Source organism: Grammomys surdaster, unplaced genomic scaffold (genome assembly GCF_004785775.1).
Source record: "Grammomys surdaster isolate TR1022 unplaced genomic scaffold, NIH_TR_1.0 368, whole genome shotgun sequence".
NCBI classification, from domain to species: Eukaryota; Metazoa; Chordata; class Mammalia; order Rodentia; family Muridae; genus Grammomys; species Grammomys surdaster.
The window spans coordinates 544,478-563,339 of NW_021604787.1; the positions used below are offsets into that span (position 1 = coordinate 544,478).

At 49.4% G+C, this 18,862-nt stretch overlaps 1 protein-coding gene across 1 annotated transcript in view; it reads right to left on the reverse strand.

The window, feature by feature from the left end:
* Window positions 1-18,862, reverse strand: part of Coro2b (coronin 2B) — a 111,654-nt gene that overhangs the window by 54,061 nt on the left and 38,731 nt on the right. The window contains exon 2 of the mRNA XM_028780308.1: window positions 10,063-10,263. Coding sequence (XP_028636141.1) covers window positions 10,063-10,263 — 201 coding nt within the window. The remainder of the gene's footprint in view (window positions 1-10,062; window positions 10,264-18,862) is intronic.

Here is an 18,862-nt window from a genome sequence, read left to right on the forward strand (position 1 = left end):
ATCAAAGTACAGCTGGGAGGGGGACAGAGGAGAATAAATGAGAGGATATGGCAGAGCCGCATTTATTCTGAGAGGCTGCGGATGCCCTGACCCATTCTTTTCCTTCACAAGTCAGGATGACTTTAAAGGCCTTGAGATGGAAGTGGGGGGCAGGGGCCCAAGGAGGGACATCCAGAAATGGAAAGTGCCTCCAGGCTAGCACAGGCCTGGGGCATTCTCCGGAGAGGCACAGCGGCAGCCATTGCTCACTGACAGGGAAGGAACAGGGTAGAATTGCTGAGGCCTCAGGGACCTTGGGGCCTGAGGAAGATGTTCAGTCCCCACCCCAACCTCCACCTCCACCCCGTGTAAACCCTATGTCACCTTTGTTCTTGAAACTCTGGGAGGAGGAACTGTGAACTCTGAGGCTCAGGTGGAGTGGGTGGTAAGCATGAGTGCGTGCGTGTTCTCTGTCTCTCTCTCCCAGAGCCTGGGGATGGCCGTCCCAGGTGGCGCCAGTCACTGCCATCTGGAATTCCATCAGCAACTTCTTTGAGACTCCTGACCTTAACCTAGTGCACAGAGGGACTTGGAATTCTAAGAAGGGATCTAGGACAGAATTCCAGGAAAGGAGTGCCCAGGTGTGCTGTGCACACTTCAACACCACACACCTCTTGGGAGTCAACATTTGTCCCAGCTGTGAGGGCCTTAGACAGGTGACCATCAGGTCCCCTATGACTTTTGTAACCTAGGACTGGGATTCTGTGAGGTGCATGGGGGGGGGGACCCTGTGGCATCAGGCCATCTCAGAACAGAGAATCTCCAACTCAGGTCAGATTCAGGGAGGGTTGGATTCCATCTGCAAGTTCCGGAAAGGCCCTGACCCCACCTCTTTTCTTCCACCCATTCGGAGTTTATCTTGCCCTATGGTAGAAGTGTAGGCCTGAGGTCTGCACATTCAGAGGCTGTGCTAAAGCCCTTCTGTGCCTTATCCCCTGTAAGCCAGGGAGCCAGGCAGCCCCTCCTCAGAGAAGCTGGCCCTGCAGGGCACCATCAGGCTCCAGCACTCAGCCACAGGAGACATGACACTGGAGCCCTCAACACCCTCTCCTCAATTCCCCTTCAGACAAAAATGGATTTACTTGTGTGTATGCTTCTCTGGGCAGGTGAGTTCCCATGGACAGAGATCCTTGGGGACTGTCCCAGATAGGTCTCCCCTTTCCTATCTGCACGATTCAAAGCCCACCAAAGCTTAGTGGCCATTGCTGGGATTGAAGATGAGCAGAAGCCTTTTGCACCCCGGTAGCTCCCGGTTGTCGAGCACACGCTGTGCGGCAGACTGTGTCAGACATTTTATGTAACACCTCATTTTATCATCACGACACACTGAGAAACAAGAAACACCAGAGTTTTACACACAGGGAAACTGAGGCAAAGTGTCTAGGGTTGTACAGCTAGGGGTTGGGGCTATGACCCCAAATGCCTCAGAAAATGGGGAGAAGATCAGACTAGCAAAAGGCTTCATGGTCCAGGCCTGAGCCCTGGGCAGAGGAGCATTCACAATCTGGATTCAGCACTGCAGGTTCACGTCCCTGGGAACCAGGTGCTATCGTTTCTAGACTTTGGCTTTGTGGGGAATAGGAAGGCCTTTTTGGTACAGGGACTGACTTAGCAGACAAATTCTCAGATTTTCCAAAATACTCTCTAACCACGCTGCATACCTGTCTTAGGGACCCCCAAATCCAGAGAGAACCTCATCTCACTCATAACTCTGAAATAAAATGAATGCACGACACTTCCATCTCTGAGGAAGGGCCTGCCTTCACTCCCGCTCCCCCCAATAAGCAGCTATTCTTCCAAAGAAGGGAAAAACACAGAGCTGTCAGTCTCAGGCCTCAGACGAATGCAGTAAAGTTGAGACTTCTAATGCAGTCTCTCTCTCTCTCTCTCTCTCTCTCTCTCTCTCTCTCTCTCCCTTGCTCCGTCCCTCCCTCCCTCCCTCCCTCCCTCCCTCCCTGCCCAAATCTCCCCCTTTCCAAAAGTCACCTACTGTACTCAGCCTGTCACAAGCTTTGAGATGCAAATTGCACCAAGAGGAAGGAAGTCAGCTTGAAGAACAAAGGATGGCTGAGGAAAGATGGGGGAATAGATTTGGAAAAGCTCTGTGAATTCCCCAGGAGAAGGGAGGGAGCGAGTGGGTGGCTGTCTAAGTGGGAAGTAGTTCAGAGCTGACTTTAGGGAAGGGAAGCTACCAAGATCTGGAATGGGAGAGCAGGTTTGGGGCAGCAGAAAGGCTGATCTCACTGTGGTCCTTGGCAGTGGGCTGGACATCTCAGCATGCTCTGAGCCGTGGAGCTGCCCGGCTCAGTGACTTTTAGATGATTCCTTAGTAGAGCCTGCTGCCTGCCGTCTGGCCTCAGGCAGTCTGCAAAGGGAAGTAGGGACTGAGCCTCTGGGTCAAGCCTCAGGTCAGTCCAACGTGCCAGGTGTGAGCCCATCCATAGCTAGTGCTTTGCCACTGTGCAAAGTAGACACTTGTCCTCAGCACCCAGGCAGCCGATTAGACCGTGAACTGCCCATGCATAAGGACTCAGCCTTGTTTAAGTTCATCCCCGGTGTTTCTTTGTTTGGTTTTGGCAGGGTCTTACTCTGGTCTGGCGCTCTCTGTAGACCAGGCTGGCCTCAGACTCACAGAGATCTGCCTTTCTTCTGAATGCTTGAATTAAAGGCACATGCTACCATGTCTGGGCAAGAGCTGTGACTGAGATATAATGGATGTTCAAACAAGCATTTGTTGGATGGATCTGGATGGAGGGATGGCTGACTGTGTGTGCGGTGGATAGATGGATTGGTGGGTGGATGGCTGAACAGGTAGATGGTATAACCATACGGTGAATAGAGAGTCAGGCAAGTGCTCTAGCAGGGGAGAGTGACTATATGTAACTGAGTATTGGGCTGGCAAAGGTTTCACAGAGCTGGCATTTGAGATGGGTCTTGAGAGGGAGCAGGCATCACTGTCAACTGTACAACACCAACTTGCAACACTGGTGGAGATATGTTTGAATAAAATGAGGCTAGCAAGTGCCAGAATGTAAGAGCTACATTGAGTTCTTTAAATTATGGGGTCCAACCTTATCAGTTTGTGGGTAGAAAAACCAGGGCATCGGAAGTGACTCTGGAGGTCACGCGGCACCTGTGTGGCATACCAGAGATCGGAACAGGTGTCTGCCCATGGAGCCATCCTCAACGGCTCCCCTGCTTCAGAGCTCTGCTGACCTCTGACTGCTGGGTGAATTGTGCTTCCACCAGAGATCACAGACAAAGAAAAGGCAGGAGGAGAGCATGGAGCTACGGAGCCAGGATCTGTGTGCCACATCTATAATCTCAGCACTTGGGAGATAGAGGCAGGCGTATCATGTAACACAGTCCAAGCTGACTTAGACCAGCGAAACCCAGGTCATAGGTTGTGGGTTGCATTTCTCTGTTACCCAAGACCAGAAGGAAGCAACTTCTCAGCAGACTGAGCCATGGCATGATGGGCAGTGAGGCTGTGAGTGTCAGCCAGAGGCTCCTGTGTATGGAGGGTGCAATCACACCCCATCATTTTTACCCACTAGTGGGAGCACTACCTGTTCAAATCCAAATGCTCATTCACCCGATGGAGGAGAGTGATGTCTAGAGCCAAGCACATGACCCATCTGGTGAGGTCCACCCATCGGATCCACCTATGGGATACCCACAGGGCCTTTGGAAGACTGGACCTGGTGGCACATCAATTTGAGACTCCAAGAATAGTCTTGAGGACCCAGTCCTTGGACTGTGGCTGAAGGAATTAAGTCAACTTGTCTGGCTTCCTCTCCAGGACCCCTTCCCTGTCTCTCCTTGCCAATTGGCTCCGATGTTTGACCTCCCCACCTGGTTCCCTGGACTCTGGTAGAAGCTCCCTACAGTAACAGCGGCAGGGATATTTATAGTGTATATTAAAGGATCACATCTGTACCTCGTAGTGCAGGAAGGAACGTGCACACACACACTGTAAACAGCTCAGGAGGAACGTGGGACTCAGTGGCCTTGGATGTTTGGAAATCCCCGATCCACACAGAGACAATACTAAGGGAAGTGAAGAAAGAGATAGGAGAGAGACGACCACCTCCCCCAAGATAGGGTTTTCCTGTGTAGCCCTGGCTGCCCTGAACTAGCTCTGTAGACCAGGCTGGCCTTGAACTCAGAGATCTGCCTGCCACTGCCTCCTGGGTGTTGGAATTAAAGCCAGACACCACCTGGCAGGAGAGAGATTCATAAGGTATACAAATATGAAGAAAGAGATAACGAGAGAGACTCAGACACAAGGCTGACAACCTGCCCAGAGAGACACAACTAAATTTTGGAATGAGTGATAGACTGCCTGTTTTGATATAGAATTATACAACCTGGAGCGATCCTGGAAAGGTGCATTCAGATTTGGAGACTAAAGTCCTCTGGCTTCTCCAACAGCTGGATTTATTTCCTGTTTCTGCTCAGTGGCTTGTATAGAGACAGGCAGCAAAAACTCTGTATTCCAATCACAGTAATACAGACCAAGACTGCAAACGTGCGTTCTAGCCCTCTGTGAGGTAACTGGGCATGCATCTGGGAGATCTGGGGGTTTAAATTTGAGCTGTGATACTTGTGTACTGTGCAGAATCAGGGAGTCCATTTCTTGGTTCAGCCCCGAGGAGTGCAGCAAGAAAGGGGTGTGGTACTGGGTGGCTGGATGAGGTGCAGGGCACAGTGCCGAGGTCCTGCAATATTCATAAAGCCCCTACAGCTGTGCTAGGCAATCAGGGTGCTGACTACTGGTCCATCTGCAGTTTAACATTCTACTCCTGAGAGGTGGGAGCCGGGAGCTGCATGTTAACTAGGAAAACATCAGGCGCTGGCTACCACTGCAGAAGCTGAACAAGAGTCCAGGAAGAATGGCCCCTCCTGCAGACCCACCCAGAGCCAGAAGGACCTGTCTATCCGCACTCATGGGTGATTTCCAAAACGTGATCTGGGCTCCACTGGGCTCTTCAAGAGCTTCCCAGGGACCAACTAGATGTCTTAGCTGCTCGAGGCACTTGAGTTTGATTTCTGGGCCCACATGATGTTGGAAGGAAACTAGCTAGTCCTCTAACCTTCACGTGCACACCATGGCACTTGCAGGCTCCTCCCATAGGTGAATAAAATGTAAATAAAAAAACAAGACTTTTCAGGGAATTCATGAGATCAAAACTGCTTTCGGCACAGCAGGCAAACGCCACATTCCTGTTTGTCTACTCTCTCAAGAGTATATGGTATTTTTTTTATTTTTTATTTTTGGCAGCTTCTCATGAGATACAGCCGGAGGCTGAATGCAGAAGCAGATGTGAGAGTCCAGCTGTGCTCTGTCAAGCCAGAGGGATTTGAAAAGTAGAAAACAGTGGCATTCTTCTCATTCACTTTTCTTTGTCAGTGCTGGGAATCTAACCAAGAGCCTCCTATATGCTAGGCTCTACCAGCCCCACTCCTAATCCCTTGTTAGCTTTTTTGGCTTTAGAAAATACTATTTCTCATTAAAATATTATTTTCATAAAAATATGTCTTCCAGGAGTATGTGAAATGAATTTGCTATGACTTTACTTCATTGATACATAATTTAAAGATTCTAGTTTTAAAGACAGGGTCTCATATAGCCCAAGGTAGCCTTCTAACTCTTTCTGTAGCAGAGAATAGCCTTGAACTTCATTTGTTTGTTTCGAGACAGGGTTTCTCTGTATAGCCCTGGCTGTCCTGGAACTCACTCTGTAGACCAGGCTGGCCTCGAACTCAGAAATCCACCTGCCTCTGCCTCCCAAGTGCTGGGATTAAAGGCGTGCGCCACCAATGCCCTGCTAGCCTTGAACTTCTGATCCTCCAGCCACTTGAGAACCGGGGCTACAAACCTGTGCTGTGAAGCCACTACACTGTGTCTGTGCAGCCCTGGGTATTAAGACCAAGGCCTCACGCATGGTAGAGAAGCAGCCTGCCAGCTGAGCTACACCCCCAGCCCAAGACAATTTCGTGTTTGTGATGGACATGCTAATGGATGACAGATAAAATCCGTGCACAGGAAAGCCTTTTAGAATTCCTCTCATCCACAAGTGCAGAGAGTCATCCGGAGACTGTGCTGAACAGGGCCTGTCCTGAAGAGCACAGGACCCAGAAGAGAGCACTGGTTTCCTCCATGATAGGCCTGCAGGGTGCATGCAAATTTTCACTATTACAGTATGCTTGTGAATCAGGGTACCTGCTCCCTGTGAGTGGTACCCCAGGAAGGTGAACAGATGAAGTTCAGATGGGCATGTGGGAGGTGGGGGGTGGGGAGGACTGTATGTGTGTGTGAATGTGTGTGTGTGTGTGTATGTGTATGTATCAGTTTCCAGGGAGGACAATTTCTCTGTACAGAGTACAGAATTTAGAAGCTTTTAAGCAAGTTGTGGTGGTTTGAATCAGAATGGGTCCAATAAGCGCATACATTTGAATGCTTAATCATGAGGGAGTGGAACTCTGATAGGATTAAAAGGAGTAGGTGTGGCTTTGTTAAAGTAGGTGTGGCCTTGTTGGAGGATGTATGGGAAGTGGGTTTTGAGGTTTCAAAAACCCATGCTAGGTACAGTTCTCTCTCTCTCTCTCTCTCTCTCTCTCTCTCTCTCTCTCTCTCTCTCTCTCTCTCTCTCTCTCTCTCTTTCTCTGCTTGTGGATCAGAATGTAGTTCTCAGCTATTTCTTAAGCACCATGGCTGCCTGTCAACATGTTCCCTGTAAGCCTGCCCCAGTTAAATGTTTTCTCTTATAAGAGTTGCCGTGGTCATGGTGTCCCTTCACAGTAATGGAAACCTAAGACACAACTTGACAGAGAAGTTTTGTTTTGTTTACTGGTGAAAATAATAATAATAGTGATGATGATGTCTGGAGGTTAAAAATGCTAGAAACATTAGGAGGCAGAGGCTGGTAGATCAATGTGAGTTGAAGGTCAGTCTGGTTCACATAAAAAATTTCTGCCCAGCCAGAGTTACACATAGTGAGACTCTGCTTCAATTTTTCTTTTTAAATCTGCAAACATTTGAGTACTTCTCTGTGTACCTCAGGCAGGCCTTGGACGTGTGATCTTCCTGCTTCAGCCTCCTGAGCCCTGGGATTCTAGATGTGTGTGTTACCATGTGAGACACCTTATTTATTCGTTTGTTTGCTTGTTAGTTGAAGACACGGTCTTGCTATAGTTCTGGAATTTGGTATGTAGCCGTCTCTGCTGCCCCAGTGCTGGGACCACAGGCTTATGCTTCCATGTCTGTTTGCTAACATTCTATATACCCCAGCTGGGCAGATTCTCGAGATGGAATGCTGGCTGGTAGCCATGTGTCTTCAGAGGTGAACAGGGCCTCCCAGCATCTCCGGGCTCCTTACTCATGTTCTCTCTCCACAGGGTTGCACACCTGTTCTCTGGTACTCCGAAACCTCCTCGTTGTCTACAAAACGTCTTCTGTGAATTGCTTATGGAGGTCTTTTGTCCACTTTCCTTTTGTACTGATTTTTTTCTGGAACTTTCTATGTTCCAAATACAACCTTTCATTTGTTATGTACTGAAAACATTCTGCTTAAGCCTGGGTTTCCTTTTAACTTTGTCTAGCGCCTCATTGTAGTACAGGAACTTAGTTGTTTAAAAATACATTCTATTGTACCAATCGCTTCCCTGATGGTTTGGGGAGATGCTTTGGCATACCAAGCTTTTCCACACAGCATGATTTTTAAAAAGTTCTCCTGGTGCCAGTGAGGTGACTCTGTGGATGAAGGGGCTTGCTGCCAACTGCTGATGACCTGAATTCATTACCTGGGACCTATATGACAGAGGGAAGGAACTAGCTTCTGAAAGGACTTTGACTGCACACATGCATCATCATGGCACAGACTCTAACACACATACACACACAACCCCCCCACTAACATATCACACATGCATACACACACCACACACACACACACACACATATATATATATGCACACACACACGCACATACACACACTACTAACATATCACACATACATATACATACACACACACCACATATATACACATACCACACACATATACAAACTACATACACACCACAGACACACTCACACACATACCATACACACATATATACCATACACATACACACCATATATATACATCACATACACACCACTAACACATCACACATATACACACTGCATACGTATGTACACACACTGTACATATACACAGACCACATATACACCACATATATAGACACATATATAGACACACACAGACCCACACTACACACATATATACACATACTACAGACACACATACATACCACATCCGTACACACCACATACACACATCACATACACACTGCTAACATGTCACACATACACACCATACACATATACACATACCACACACATACATATATATACATTGCACAAACATACAGACCATATACACACAGACTATATACACACAGACCATATACACACACCACACACACACACACATCACATAATCACATACACATAACACAGACACATGCACACACACCCCACACACATACATACATCCCCACATCACATACATTCACACAGACTCAAAGTAATAAATATAATTTTAAAAATAATATAAAAAACCTTTAAAAATGTTTTCTACTTTTTTTCCGATATACCATCACTCCTCTCTGTTCTATCCCTCTCTCCTTCTCTTCCTTCCTTTGATAAAAATCTTCCATATGTACCTGCTTCAACCTCCCAGGTTCTGGAATTATAGCTGTACACCACCTGCCAGGTTCTCTCCTCTCCTTTCTTCCTTTCCCCATTCTTTTGCCCCCACACACATTAAACATTTATATCGTCACTCCATCAAGAACTTTTGCTGTACAGAAAGGTACCAAGTGTTGACTCTGGTGAGTTATGAAACAGAACATGGCATGGTGCAGGCAGTGGCTGCGTCCCACATCCCAGGGATCCACAGGCCCACACAGCGGCCTGGAGCTGAGCTAGCCCCCATAAAAGAGACCTGATCTGGTCTGGAAGGCGAGGCAAGCTGCATCTCAGAAATCCATAAGCTGAGCTCACAACTTTAGTAAGGAAACAGTAATCCATCTCTACTGTGTGGCTCTAGAGTGACTGTCACCAAGGTAACTGCCAGTGCAGCTCCTGGGCAACATCCATGTCTATCTGTTCCTACTTGAGACCCTGTGGCCAATGCAGGATGAGTAGCTATGACCCTGCTTTATCAGTTCAGGGAAACGAAGGGCAGAACTGTTGAGAGACACCGGAAGGCCTCTTGGCTGGCAGGTGGGGAAAGCCCATTCCTCCGGCGACTAGGTCACTGCTCCTTAGACCTTTATGACATCTAGCTGTGTCCTCAGGGACATTGTAGCTGGCCCTGTGGAGGGAAAGAGACCTGTCCTATACATCCCCAAAGCTGTGCTTCCTCTGGGGGAAGAAAGCCTGGAAATTGTCCTGCCACCAGCTGACTGCGTATCTAGAACCAGTGTTTTCTTCTATGAGCACCTCCTCCTGGAGCTGGGATGAGTCAGGCTAGGACCGGGAACTCAAGCATAAACAAGCAAAACTGACAGCAAGCACTTTGCCTGAGGCGCGTGACCTCCCATGGGCCTCCTGGGACTGTGCCTGGATGGCTACATCGACAAAATCGACAAAATCGCAGCAGGAAGCTTTGTGGGTTTAACCTGTGGCAGCCACGTAAGCAGCCCGGTGGTGAAAGCCTCCAGGCAGGAAGTGGGCACCAGGGGCTCAGCAGATGGTGGCCAGCCTCCCAGCAGAGGGCAGTTCCCTAAGAGTACAGGTTTCTGCGGATCCAAAAGTACCCATAGCTGTCTCTGCTGTCCTCCAGCTCTATACCAAATGGACATTGAAATAGAATGGCAGGGCCCAAGCTGTCCCCAGAGACAGGTGTGATCCAGTCCTCCAGGCAGAGACTCATCTGGATGCACAGATCTCAGGCCTCCCCAGTCCAGCCTTGTTCTCAGTCTGAATCTCAGGGCAACCAGGGCCACTTACCTGTTCCAGCGGGATGACGAGGAAGGAGCCACCTCCTGCGCTCTCAGTGACTATGGCCAGGAAGCGGGCATTGACTGCACAGAAGTGGTTGTCATGTACATTCTTGGTGATGGGGATCCCGTCAAAGCAGTTCTCCCTGTTGGCCACTTTCCCGTAGACGTTCCGAAACTTGGAACTTCGGTACTGCGGTCGCCAGGACATCTGCAAGGGACCAGCAGAGGCAGGGTTAGGCTGACCACTACTTCATGGAGGAGCTGGACACGGCACTGGAGAGTCAGAGGTGAAGGGAGCAATGGGTCCCTTGGGCCCGCCCATTTTCATGGAGGGATGAGGGGCAATGGACCCACCAAGAGCACGTGACCTAGAATGTGCTTGGCTGCTTGCCTACAGGGGCTTGCTGACACAGAGCCTGGCATGAGAGCGTTCACAACATTCCTGCTATGGTCCACATGCCCAACCATCTTCTGGAAAGAGTGTAGCGTCCTCCTCTCTCTACCAATGATAATGACATGCGATACGGTAAGCCAGCCACACATGGGACGGTGTCCTGACTGCCCAACCTCATTTCACTCAGCCCCGGAGGTTAAGGAGGCTGCATGTTTACTACTGAGGACAACGTTAGTGGCAGAGGGGGGAGCATCACCTTATGCTCAAGGAAGCAAGCCACCGTATTTCATCACCTCCTGCTCTGATTCTTTCTAGAATCTCTCCCCCATGAGCATGCCCTCAAAAACCTCTCTGTTCCACAGCTCATTGCTGCCACTAACAAAACACTCTCCTCAACAGGCACAGAAAGGCTACGTGACTGAGACAAGGCCACACAGATGAGTGTCCTGGAGGGGAAGGCACTGGGTGTTGGGCCTTTTGAGTCTGGGATGAAGTCCTCCAAAGATCACCCACGTCAGAACCACCGACAGTGGGGGTAGTCGCTGAGTTCCTGGGTCATTTCTTGAAAATATTGTTCCTGGGTCCCACTCTGGGCCTAAAGAACCCACTGCAATATTTTAGGAGTGTGGTCCAACACTCAGCAAGCTGACCCAGTTTCCTTGCCCCCTTGCCCACCCCCAAATGACACAGAAGCACCCTGAAGTTTGAGAGTCCTTGTTCTATAGACTAGAGGAGGCCCTCCTCAGCTGACCCTGACCACCATTCATAGTCTAGGCTCTGACCAGTCAGCAGGTTCTACTTTTGATGTGTTTGGAGAGTGAGTGGAGTGGAGGAACTATGGTGACCTTCTATGGGGTGGTGCCTTTTGCAGGGAAGCCATACCAGTCTTGTAGTGAGCTCAGCCTGGGCCACACACAGCAAGCACTCAGTTAGGCTCTGTGCAGTGACCATGGACCTGGCTCACAAGCTGTGCACTTGATCTTAGCCAAAAGGTCAAGAAGGAATCTTGTTTTTGTTTGAGACAAGACCTCAATATACAGCTCTGACTCTCCTGGAGTTCACTGTGTAAGTCAGGTTGTTCCCGAACTCACAGAGAAATGCCTGGTTCTGCCTCCCAAGTGCTGGGAGATGAAAATTTACTTTTAGCAAGTGTATTGAAGGACCGTGAAAGGACAGCATGGTTTCTGGTCAAGCACCAGCTAGAAATCGACGGAGACCCCGGGTGATCCTAAGGGACGGCATGCATTTTGCCATGCTCCCAGACTCCAGGCTCCTGACAGGAGGCCAAAGACCTCCATAGAGTGGGGGCCTTTCAGCCATGTAGGACAACACCCACTAGCCCCTCCACAGGTAGAGGGCAAGACTACAGGTCACAGAGCCTCAAGACAGATCTCCATATTAATTAGGTACCTACAGGCCAGAGGCGTGTAGCCAATTAAACATTGCTTCCCAGACCCTCCTCCTTGCAAAAGGTATTTAACCTCAGGCCCGCCCTGAGAAACGGGGGTATAGTTTTCATCCATTTTTCCACCATGACAATAAATGTCTTAAGACCATGGACTATTTTTCTTCTTTGGCACCCACTGTGGGGAACATTGGAGCAGGTCTTCATCTAAGAACTCTGCATTCCCAGTCACAGAGACCAACCCAGTCACTCAAGCCAAGCGAGCAGCCGCCACAGCCAAGTGTGCCGCAGTGACCAAGCCAGGAATTCTCATCCTGCAGGACGTAGCCTTAGCTCATCCCAACCCCCTCTCCTCTTCCTGTGGGCCAATCGAGCTCGTATGCCCCCACTTCATTCTTGACCCTTCTGGGCTGGGGCCCAAGGGCCAGAGAACCAGCCGGTTCCCGGTCACCTTTTGGCCCGGGGACCCCCAAGCCATAAACTCTGGCTCCCACGGGACCTCAAATTGTGTTCCCCACCCCCGAGTGGAGTCCCTCAGCTTCACATAGCCTGATGTCCTATGTCTGTCTGACACCAGAGTGGAGTAAATGCAATCAAATTCTTGCACCTCTGTCCCCAACAGAGGTAGGTCCTAGATATGTGGCAAGACAGAGGCGGGACCCACACATCAACCCAACAGGTCCCATGCACACTACAACTCAACAGTGTGTGTTATTTTAATACATTAGAAAAAATAACACATATTCCAGACTTTTGATGTCACAGATACTATTGTGGATGAGTGCTAATGAGGCAGAAAAAAATAAAGAGAAAGAGGAGGAAGAGTAGGTAGAGGAGAAAGAGGAGGAAGAGGAGGAGGAGGAAGAGGAGGAGGAAGAAGAGGAGGAAGGGGAAGAGGAGGAAGGGGAAGAGGAGGAGGAGGAAGAGGAGGAGGAGGGAGAGGAGGAGGAAAGATCAGTTTTAAAATATGGTATGAAAAATATACTACAGGTCTTCAGAGCCATCCCAGTAAGAAATTATAGAAATCATGCTGTCCCTGCAAAGTAGAACATTCCAGATTCCAGTTCCATAGGGAGGTGCTGTGTTTGCTCATTCCAGTCTCTGCCAGTTGGCCATGCCCTTTTTTTCCTGCCTAGCCACAGCTTAACCTCAGGGCTAGCCTCAGAGCTGACCTCAGACCTGTTCTTGCTCCTGGTATCGCCCTCAGTCCAGGTTCCCCTTGGGGACAGCAGGAAGAGGGACCAGGGCCTTCTGAGCAGTGCTGAGCTCCAGCAGGCTGTTCCTGGCTTGCCCAGCAGGGTTCTGCAGTCAGGAAACCCCTTTAGGTCCCTGGCCTGATGATGGTCTAGCTCCTCCCACATCCTCAAGGGAGCCTCACACAGCAGAAGGCTGAGAGCTCAGATAACCTCCTAGTGCCAGTCCTTCCAGTGCCTGAGTGCCGAGACCTGCTCATTTCCAGTGAAGACCACACTGTGAGGCCTCCTGGGAGCTTCAAGGGAAGGGTGACAAGCCTGGTCTGGAATCTACACAGACCTCCATTCTAGTTCCATCATTCTGCAGAGCGGCTGTGTGGCTTGAGCAAGCCTCTGACCGTCTCTGGTCTCTATCAGCTCTCACAGAGGATTATTAGTCATTTCCCCGGACATGGGCAGAGTCAACGCCAAGTTGCCCAGCTCGTGCCCAGCACAGGGCACGCCACCTGAGCCTCCCACACCTACATTTATTTACCCAAGATGCTCCTGAGGAGCCCTCAGCTGCATGTCTCAGCTGACACCATTTACACCACAGATGCCTCCCCGTTCCTCTCTCTTTCCTTTTTCCTGCTCTCCACCATTCCCTGTCCTTTCCCCTCTCTCTGCTTGGCTCAGCTCCCAGATCTCAGGTACAGTGACAGACAAGACACCTATGTGGCTGGTTCTTGATAGGCATGCTGACACTCTGTCTCCTCTGCCTCTTTCTAGAACACGTAGCCCAGGCTGCCCTCAAAGATGATATGTAGCTCAGGATAACCTTGAACTCCTGGTCCTCCTGCCTATATCTCTCAAGGACTACGGGTGTGGGATATCCCTGCAGGATTGGTTAGTGCCGTGCTGGGGAACCAAACCTGGAGCTTCATGAGTGCTAGACAAGCTCTCTATCACCCGAGCTACAACCTTAGCCTCTACTTTTGCATGTCTTCATTTTTTGATATGGACTCTCTATGTAGCTTTGGCTGGTCTTGAACTCTCCACGTTTGGCCATACAGAGTCACTTTATAAACAAGGTTAGTTCAAAGCTGAGGCTAAAAGCTGAGGTCGGCAGAACCATCTGTGAAATGTGCTCCTCACTCTCTTTAAGATTTGGGGCTCTGTGTTCAGAGAGCCTCCAGGGTAAGAAGTTCTTCCTCTTGAAGTCTCCAGGGCAAGGTACACAGCAAGGCTACATGGCTATGGTCATGGACACCTAGGTAGGGAAACCTTTCGAATGATGGGTGCATGCTGGGAAGGGGGCATCTGCTCTGCCCAGCGTTTAGACGATGACATCATCTCTCTCTGGCCCTATGGTCCCACACTGGACCCTATACTCTGGTCCCTTTCAAACTGCAGCTTCAAAAACAAAGAGCTTGGCCCCCTGTCACTTGGCAGCGGGGGGTGGGGGGGAAAGGAGGCCGAAAAGGTGTCTCCAGGGAACTTGGTGACAAGGCTTGGCTGCCCCTCCTCTAAGATGACCACTAAGTGGGGGGGGAGGCTGCTAGTGGGAGCTGTGACATCTCTGTTGGAGAGAGGAAGTATACCTCAGCAGTCTAAATAACTAGAACTCTACTACTGTCAATCATAGGTAGGAAAGTAGGAGTTGCGTTCCCTTGCTCATAAAGAAGCTGGTGCCAAGCCATGTGCCATGTGTGTGTGTGTGGGGGCATCTCCGAAGAAGCCTTAGAAACCCTTCAAGGGGCCTCATCGGCTGAAGGCTTTGAAATTGGAACGGCAACTTTCTGATTGAACTTCACGTTGCTGAGAAAATAAAAGGGGCTTTGTACAGAAACCCTGTTGTAACTCTTGGTGCTCTCTGCTTGGCCCCTTCTGCCTTGCAGGAAGAATCTGAGTTAGCAAGGAAGGGGGCATCTCTATGATCCTTGACCAACAATTCCCGAACAAGCGCCTCTGCTCCCCCACCTCACAAGGGAAGCATATTCATCCTAGGTGATTGTGTTGTGTTCCACGTGACCTTTCACCCAGAGTACTCCTCAGAGAGAGTGACTTACTCTGGGGATGGCAGGCTAGCCAGCTGCTCCTCTTGAAGAGCATATATGAAGGCACATTGAGCCATCGTGGGCAGCAGAGGCCGGATATGCAGCTGAGGGAACAGGGTGGAAAAAAGAGGGGAGGGGCATGCAAAGGGGGAAGTCTGTGTCTTCATCCTTGCATGTTTGTAGAGTGCATGTATGAGTGTGTGTGGAGGTCACTAGAAGCCATGAGGAGCCTAGATGGGCCTGGGCAAGGTGTTCATTGAGACTAGGGCCCATCAAGGCTAGCAAAGACCCTGATGAGAAAAAGATCTTGCTAATAGAGCCAGGAGGAAAATGAAATAGGATTTAGTCAACTGCAGACACACACAAAAATGCCCAAGATGGCACAAACTGGCTACCTCATTTCTTAAGAGCCATCCACCTTGCTTTTTTAATATATATATATTTTTTCCCATTTTCATGTGTGTGTGTATGTGTTGTGTATGTGTGGTGAGTATATGAGTGTATGTGTGTGCATGTGTGCATGTGTCTGTGTGATGTGTGTGTATGTGTGAACGTGTGTCTGTATGTGTTGTGTGTGTAGTGTGCATGTATACATGTATGTGTGTCTGTGTGTGTGTTTGCACATGTGTGTCTGTGTGATGTGTGTGTACACGCATGCATGTGTCTGTGTGGTGTGTTTTTGCATGTGTTTCTCTCTGTGTGTGTCTGTATGTGTTGTGTGTTTGTGTGCATGTGTGTCTGTGTGTGTGCGCATCTGTATGTGTTGTGTGTGGTGTTTGTATGTGCATGTGTGTCTGTGTGATGTGGTGTGTGCCTGTGTGTGTGCATCTGTATGTGTTGTGTATGTTGTATGTGTGCATGTGTGTTTGTGTGATGTGGTGTGTGTCTGTGTGTCTATATGTATCTGTTGGTGTGGTTTGTATGTGTGTACATGTGTGTCTGTGTGATGTTGTGTGTGTCTGTGTGTCTGTATGTGTTGGTGTGTTTGTGTATGTGTGCATATTTGTCTGTGTACTGTGGAGGCCCAAGGTGAAATCCTCCATGGCTCTAAATCAAACCCAGATCTCACTAATATGGCTAGTTTCCCTAGCCCCTTGCTCTGAGGATGCCCCATTTCTGCCTTCCAAGTCTAGAATTATAGGAGATCCCCCAAATCCACCTGGTATTTATGTGGATGTTGGGGATCCAAACTCTGGTCCTCACACATTCCCAATGATGGCTGCACCATCCCCTAAGCAAGTGGTTCTGAGCTGTAGAAGAAGACAAGAGCCTGAGTGAGCTGGAGAGCAGCCTCCTCCTTCTACTGTTCCTTGGTGTGAGGCGAGCTCCTCTGCTGGAGGTGATGCTGTGTGGAATAGCAAGCAGGCCTGGCTTCAAGTTCCTGCCCTGCCTTCCTCAGTGATGAGCTGAAATCTATTAGTTAACAAACGCTTTCCTCTTGTAAGTGGCTTTTGGTGACACTGCTGGTCATGGCAACAGAATGAACAAGGACCATTGCGTTTCTAAGAAGTAGGAGTGTTCACTTACCCAGAGAAGGGTGGGGCGTTTAAAGCAGTGTTCAAGTACTCCCAGCTCTGACACCCAACAGGAAGTGCTCAACAACGCAACAGCCATTTGCTCAGATGTAGGTTTACTGCAAGAAGGCTTGGCTAACTTGGCCTCCGCACGAGGTCAGGAGAGAAGCTGCCCTAACCTAGAGATGTCCTGATGACACTCAGAGGAGTAAAAAGCCACCTCTGGCACAGGCAAGAGGGACAACAGGCTGTAAGTATATGACTTGACTTTCTGGCACATTGGGCCAGTGACTCACAGTTTAATGTGCTATGTGGGTTGGAGGTGGTGTGAGGGCACAGGAGACTCTGGGACATTCAAGTTGGGATCTGGATGGAAAGAGGACACATTGGAATAGCTGGCTGAGGAAAAGATGGCTTAAGTCAGTGGTTCTCACCCTTCCCAATGATGCAACTCTTTAATACAGTTCCTCATGTTGTGGTGACCTCTAACCATAAAACTGTTTCATTGCCTAACTGATTTTGCTATCGTTGCAAAACTGTAATGTAAATCTCTGTGTTTTCTAATGGTACAAAAGGGGTTGAGACCCACCAGTTGAGAACCACTTGGCTTAGGTGACTAAGGATGCCCGAGGGGTACAGCCAGGTAAGTCTAGCATGTACCCTTGGCATACACCTCTGATGAGTGTGGACATGTGAGAGCTGTAGGCCACCAGGCAGATGCAATATGAGGGGACAGGCAGGGGCACTAGAGGCCATGAGGAGCCTAGATAGGCCTGGACAAGGTGCTCATTGAGACTAGGGACCACCAAGGCTAGCAAAGGACTTGTTGAGAAAAAGATCTTGCTAACAGTGCCAGGAGGAAAATGAGAAGGAGTTAGACAACCATAGAAGCACAAAAAAACACCCAAGATGGGACAAACTGCACTGCTACCAGTGGTTACCTTCCAGAACATGTTAGAGGGTACAGAGCCAGGGACCACCTTTCCCCTGCCCTTTGCCGACATCCAAGCAGAAGCCATATCACCCCTAAAAGGCTGGAGCCTTCACATGACAATGTGGATTCTGCTGGCTGTGCTAATGGCACATGTATTACCCTGGTCACCTACAGGTAGAGCTCTTCTGTATCTTTGTGCAGTGGAGTTGGAAAGGATCATATGGGGCATGAAAGTTGCACACTGCTTAAAGGGGCAGTGTGAATGGTGTCCCTGGAGTCATGAAAAAGGGGTGCCAGGTGCCAGAGGACAGGGCAGACTCACCATTGTCATCCCAGAGGGTCAGCTGAGCAGACAAGACAACCAGGAAGCTCTGAGTACTTGCTGGCTCTGCAGCAGAGGCCCCTGCTCTCAGAGGCAGGTCTGGCCACCGGACACTCCAACTACCCCTGACTGAAAGGAAGCACATTGTGTTTCTAGCAAACTTCAGAGGTATTGAGGGATGGCCACTCAACCCCAGCCACTCCCAGCTATTCCAGCTTCCTGGCCAATTTGGCTAACAGAGGTGGCTCATTCCTGGAAACTCCAGGGGAGGCCTCTCCCTCCAGGGGACACTGGAACCTCAGCAGATTGATGGTTAGAAAACCAGCCCCACTGGAGCCCTGCACCCAGCACCTGCAGTGTATCTGGGCTGCCAGCTGCCTGACACCTCACATGAACTGCAGAGTCTGGCTAAGCTTCAGGGTTAGTAGAACTGAACTTCTCCATGGAAGCATCAGTTGGCACCCGTCAGCATCAAGGCTGTGCAGGGACATTAAAGTCAGACATAGCTGCTCCCAAGCCCCACACAGCCTTACAAACCTGTACTCATTCCTTAACTCTAAGAGCTGTGTTCTCATCTGTAGAAATGGGGTAAATGGGACCTCAGGAGATGGTCCAGTCAGTCAAGTGCTTGCCAGACAAGTGTGAGAATCTATGTTTGATCTCTAGACTCACTGTTTACAAAAAAAAGAAAAAAAAAAAAGGGGCCTAGGCACAGTGGAATGTGCTAATTCTAGTGTTAGGGAATTGAGACAGGTGGATTTCTTGGGTTTGTAGGCAAGTCTAATTGGTGAGCCCCAAGTTCTAATGAGAGAGTCTGTCTCAACAAGGCAGACAGCTCCTGAGGAGTAACACTTGAGCACACCTGCATACACATGCATACGCTTACACACTCCTGCATACACCTGTGCACACATCACACACCTGCATACACATGCACACACACATACCTGGATACACATGCGCACACACACCTGCATATACATGTACACACACACCTGCATATACATGT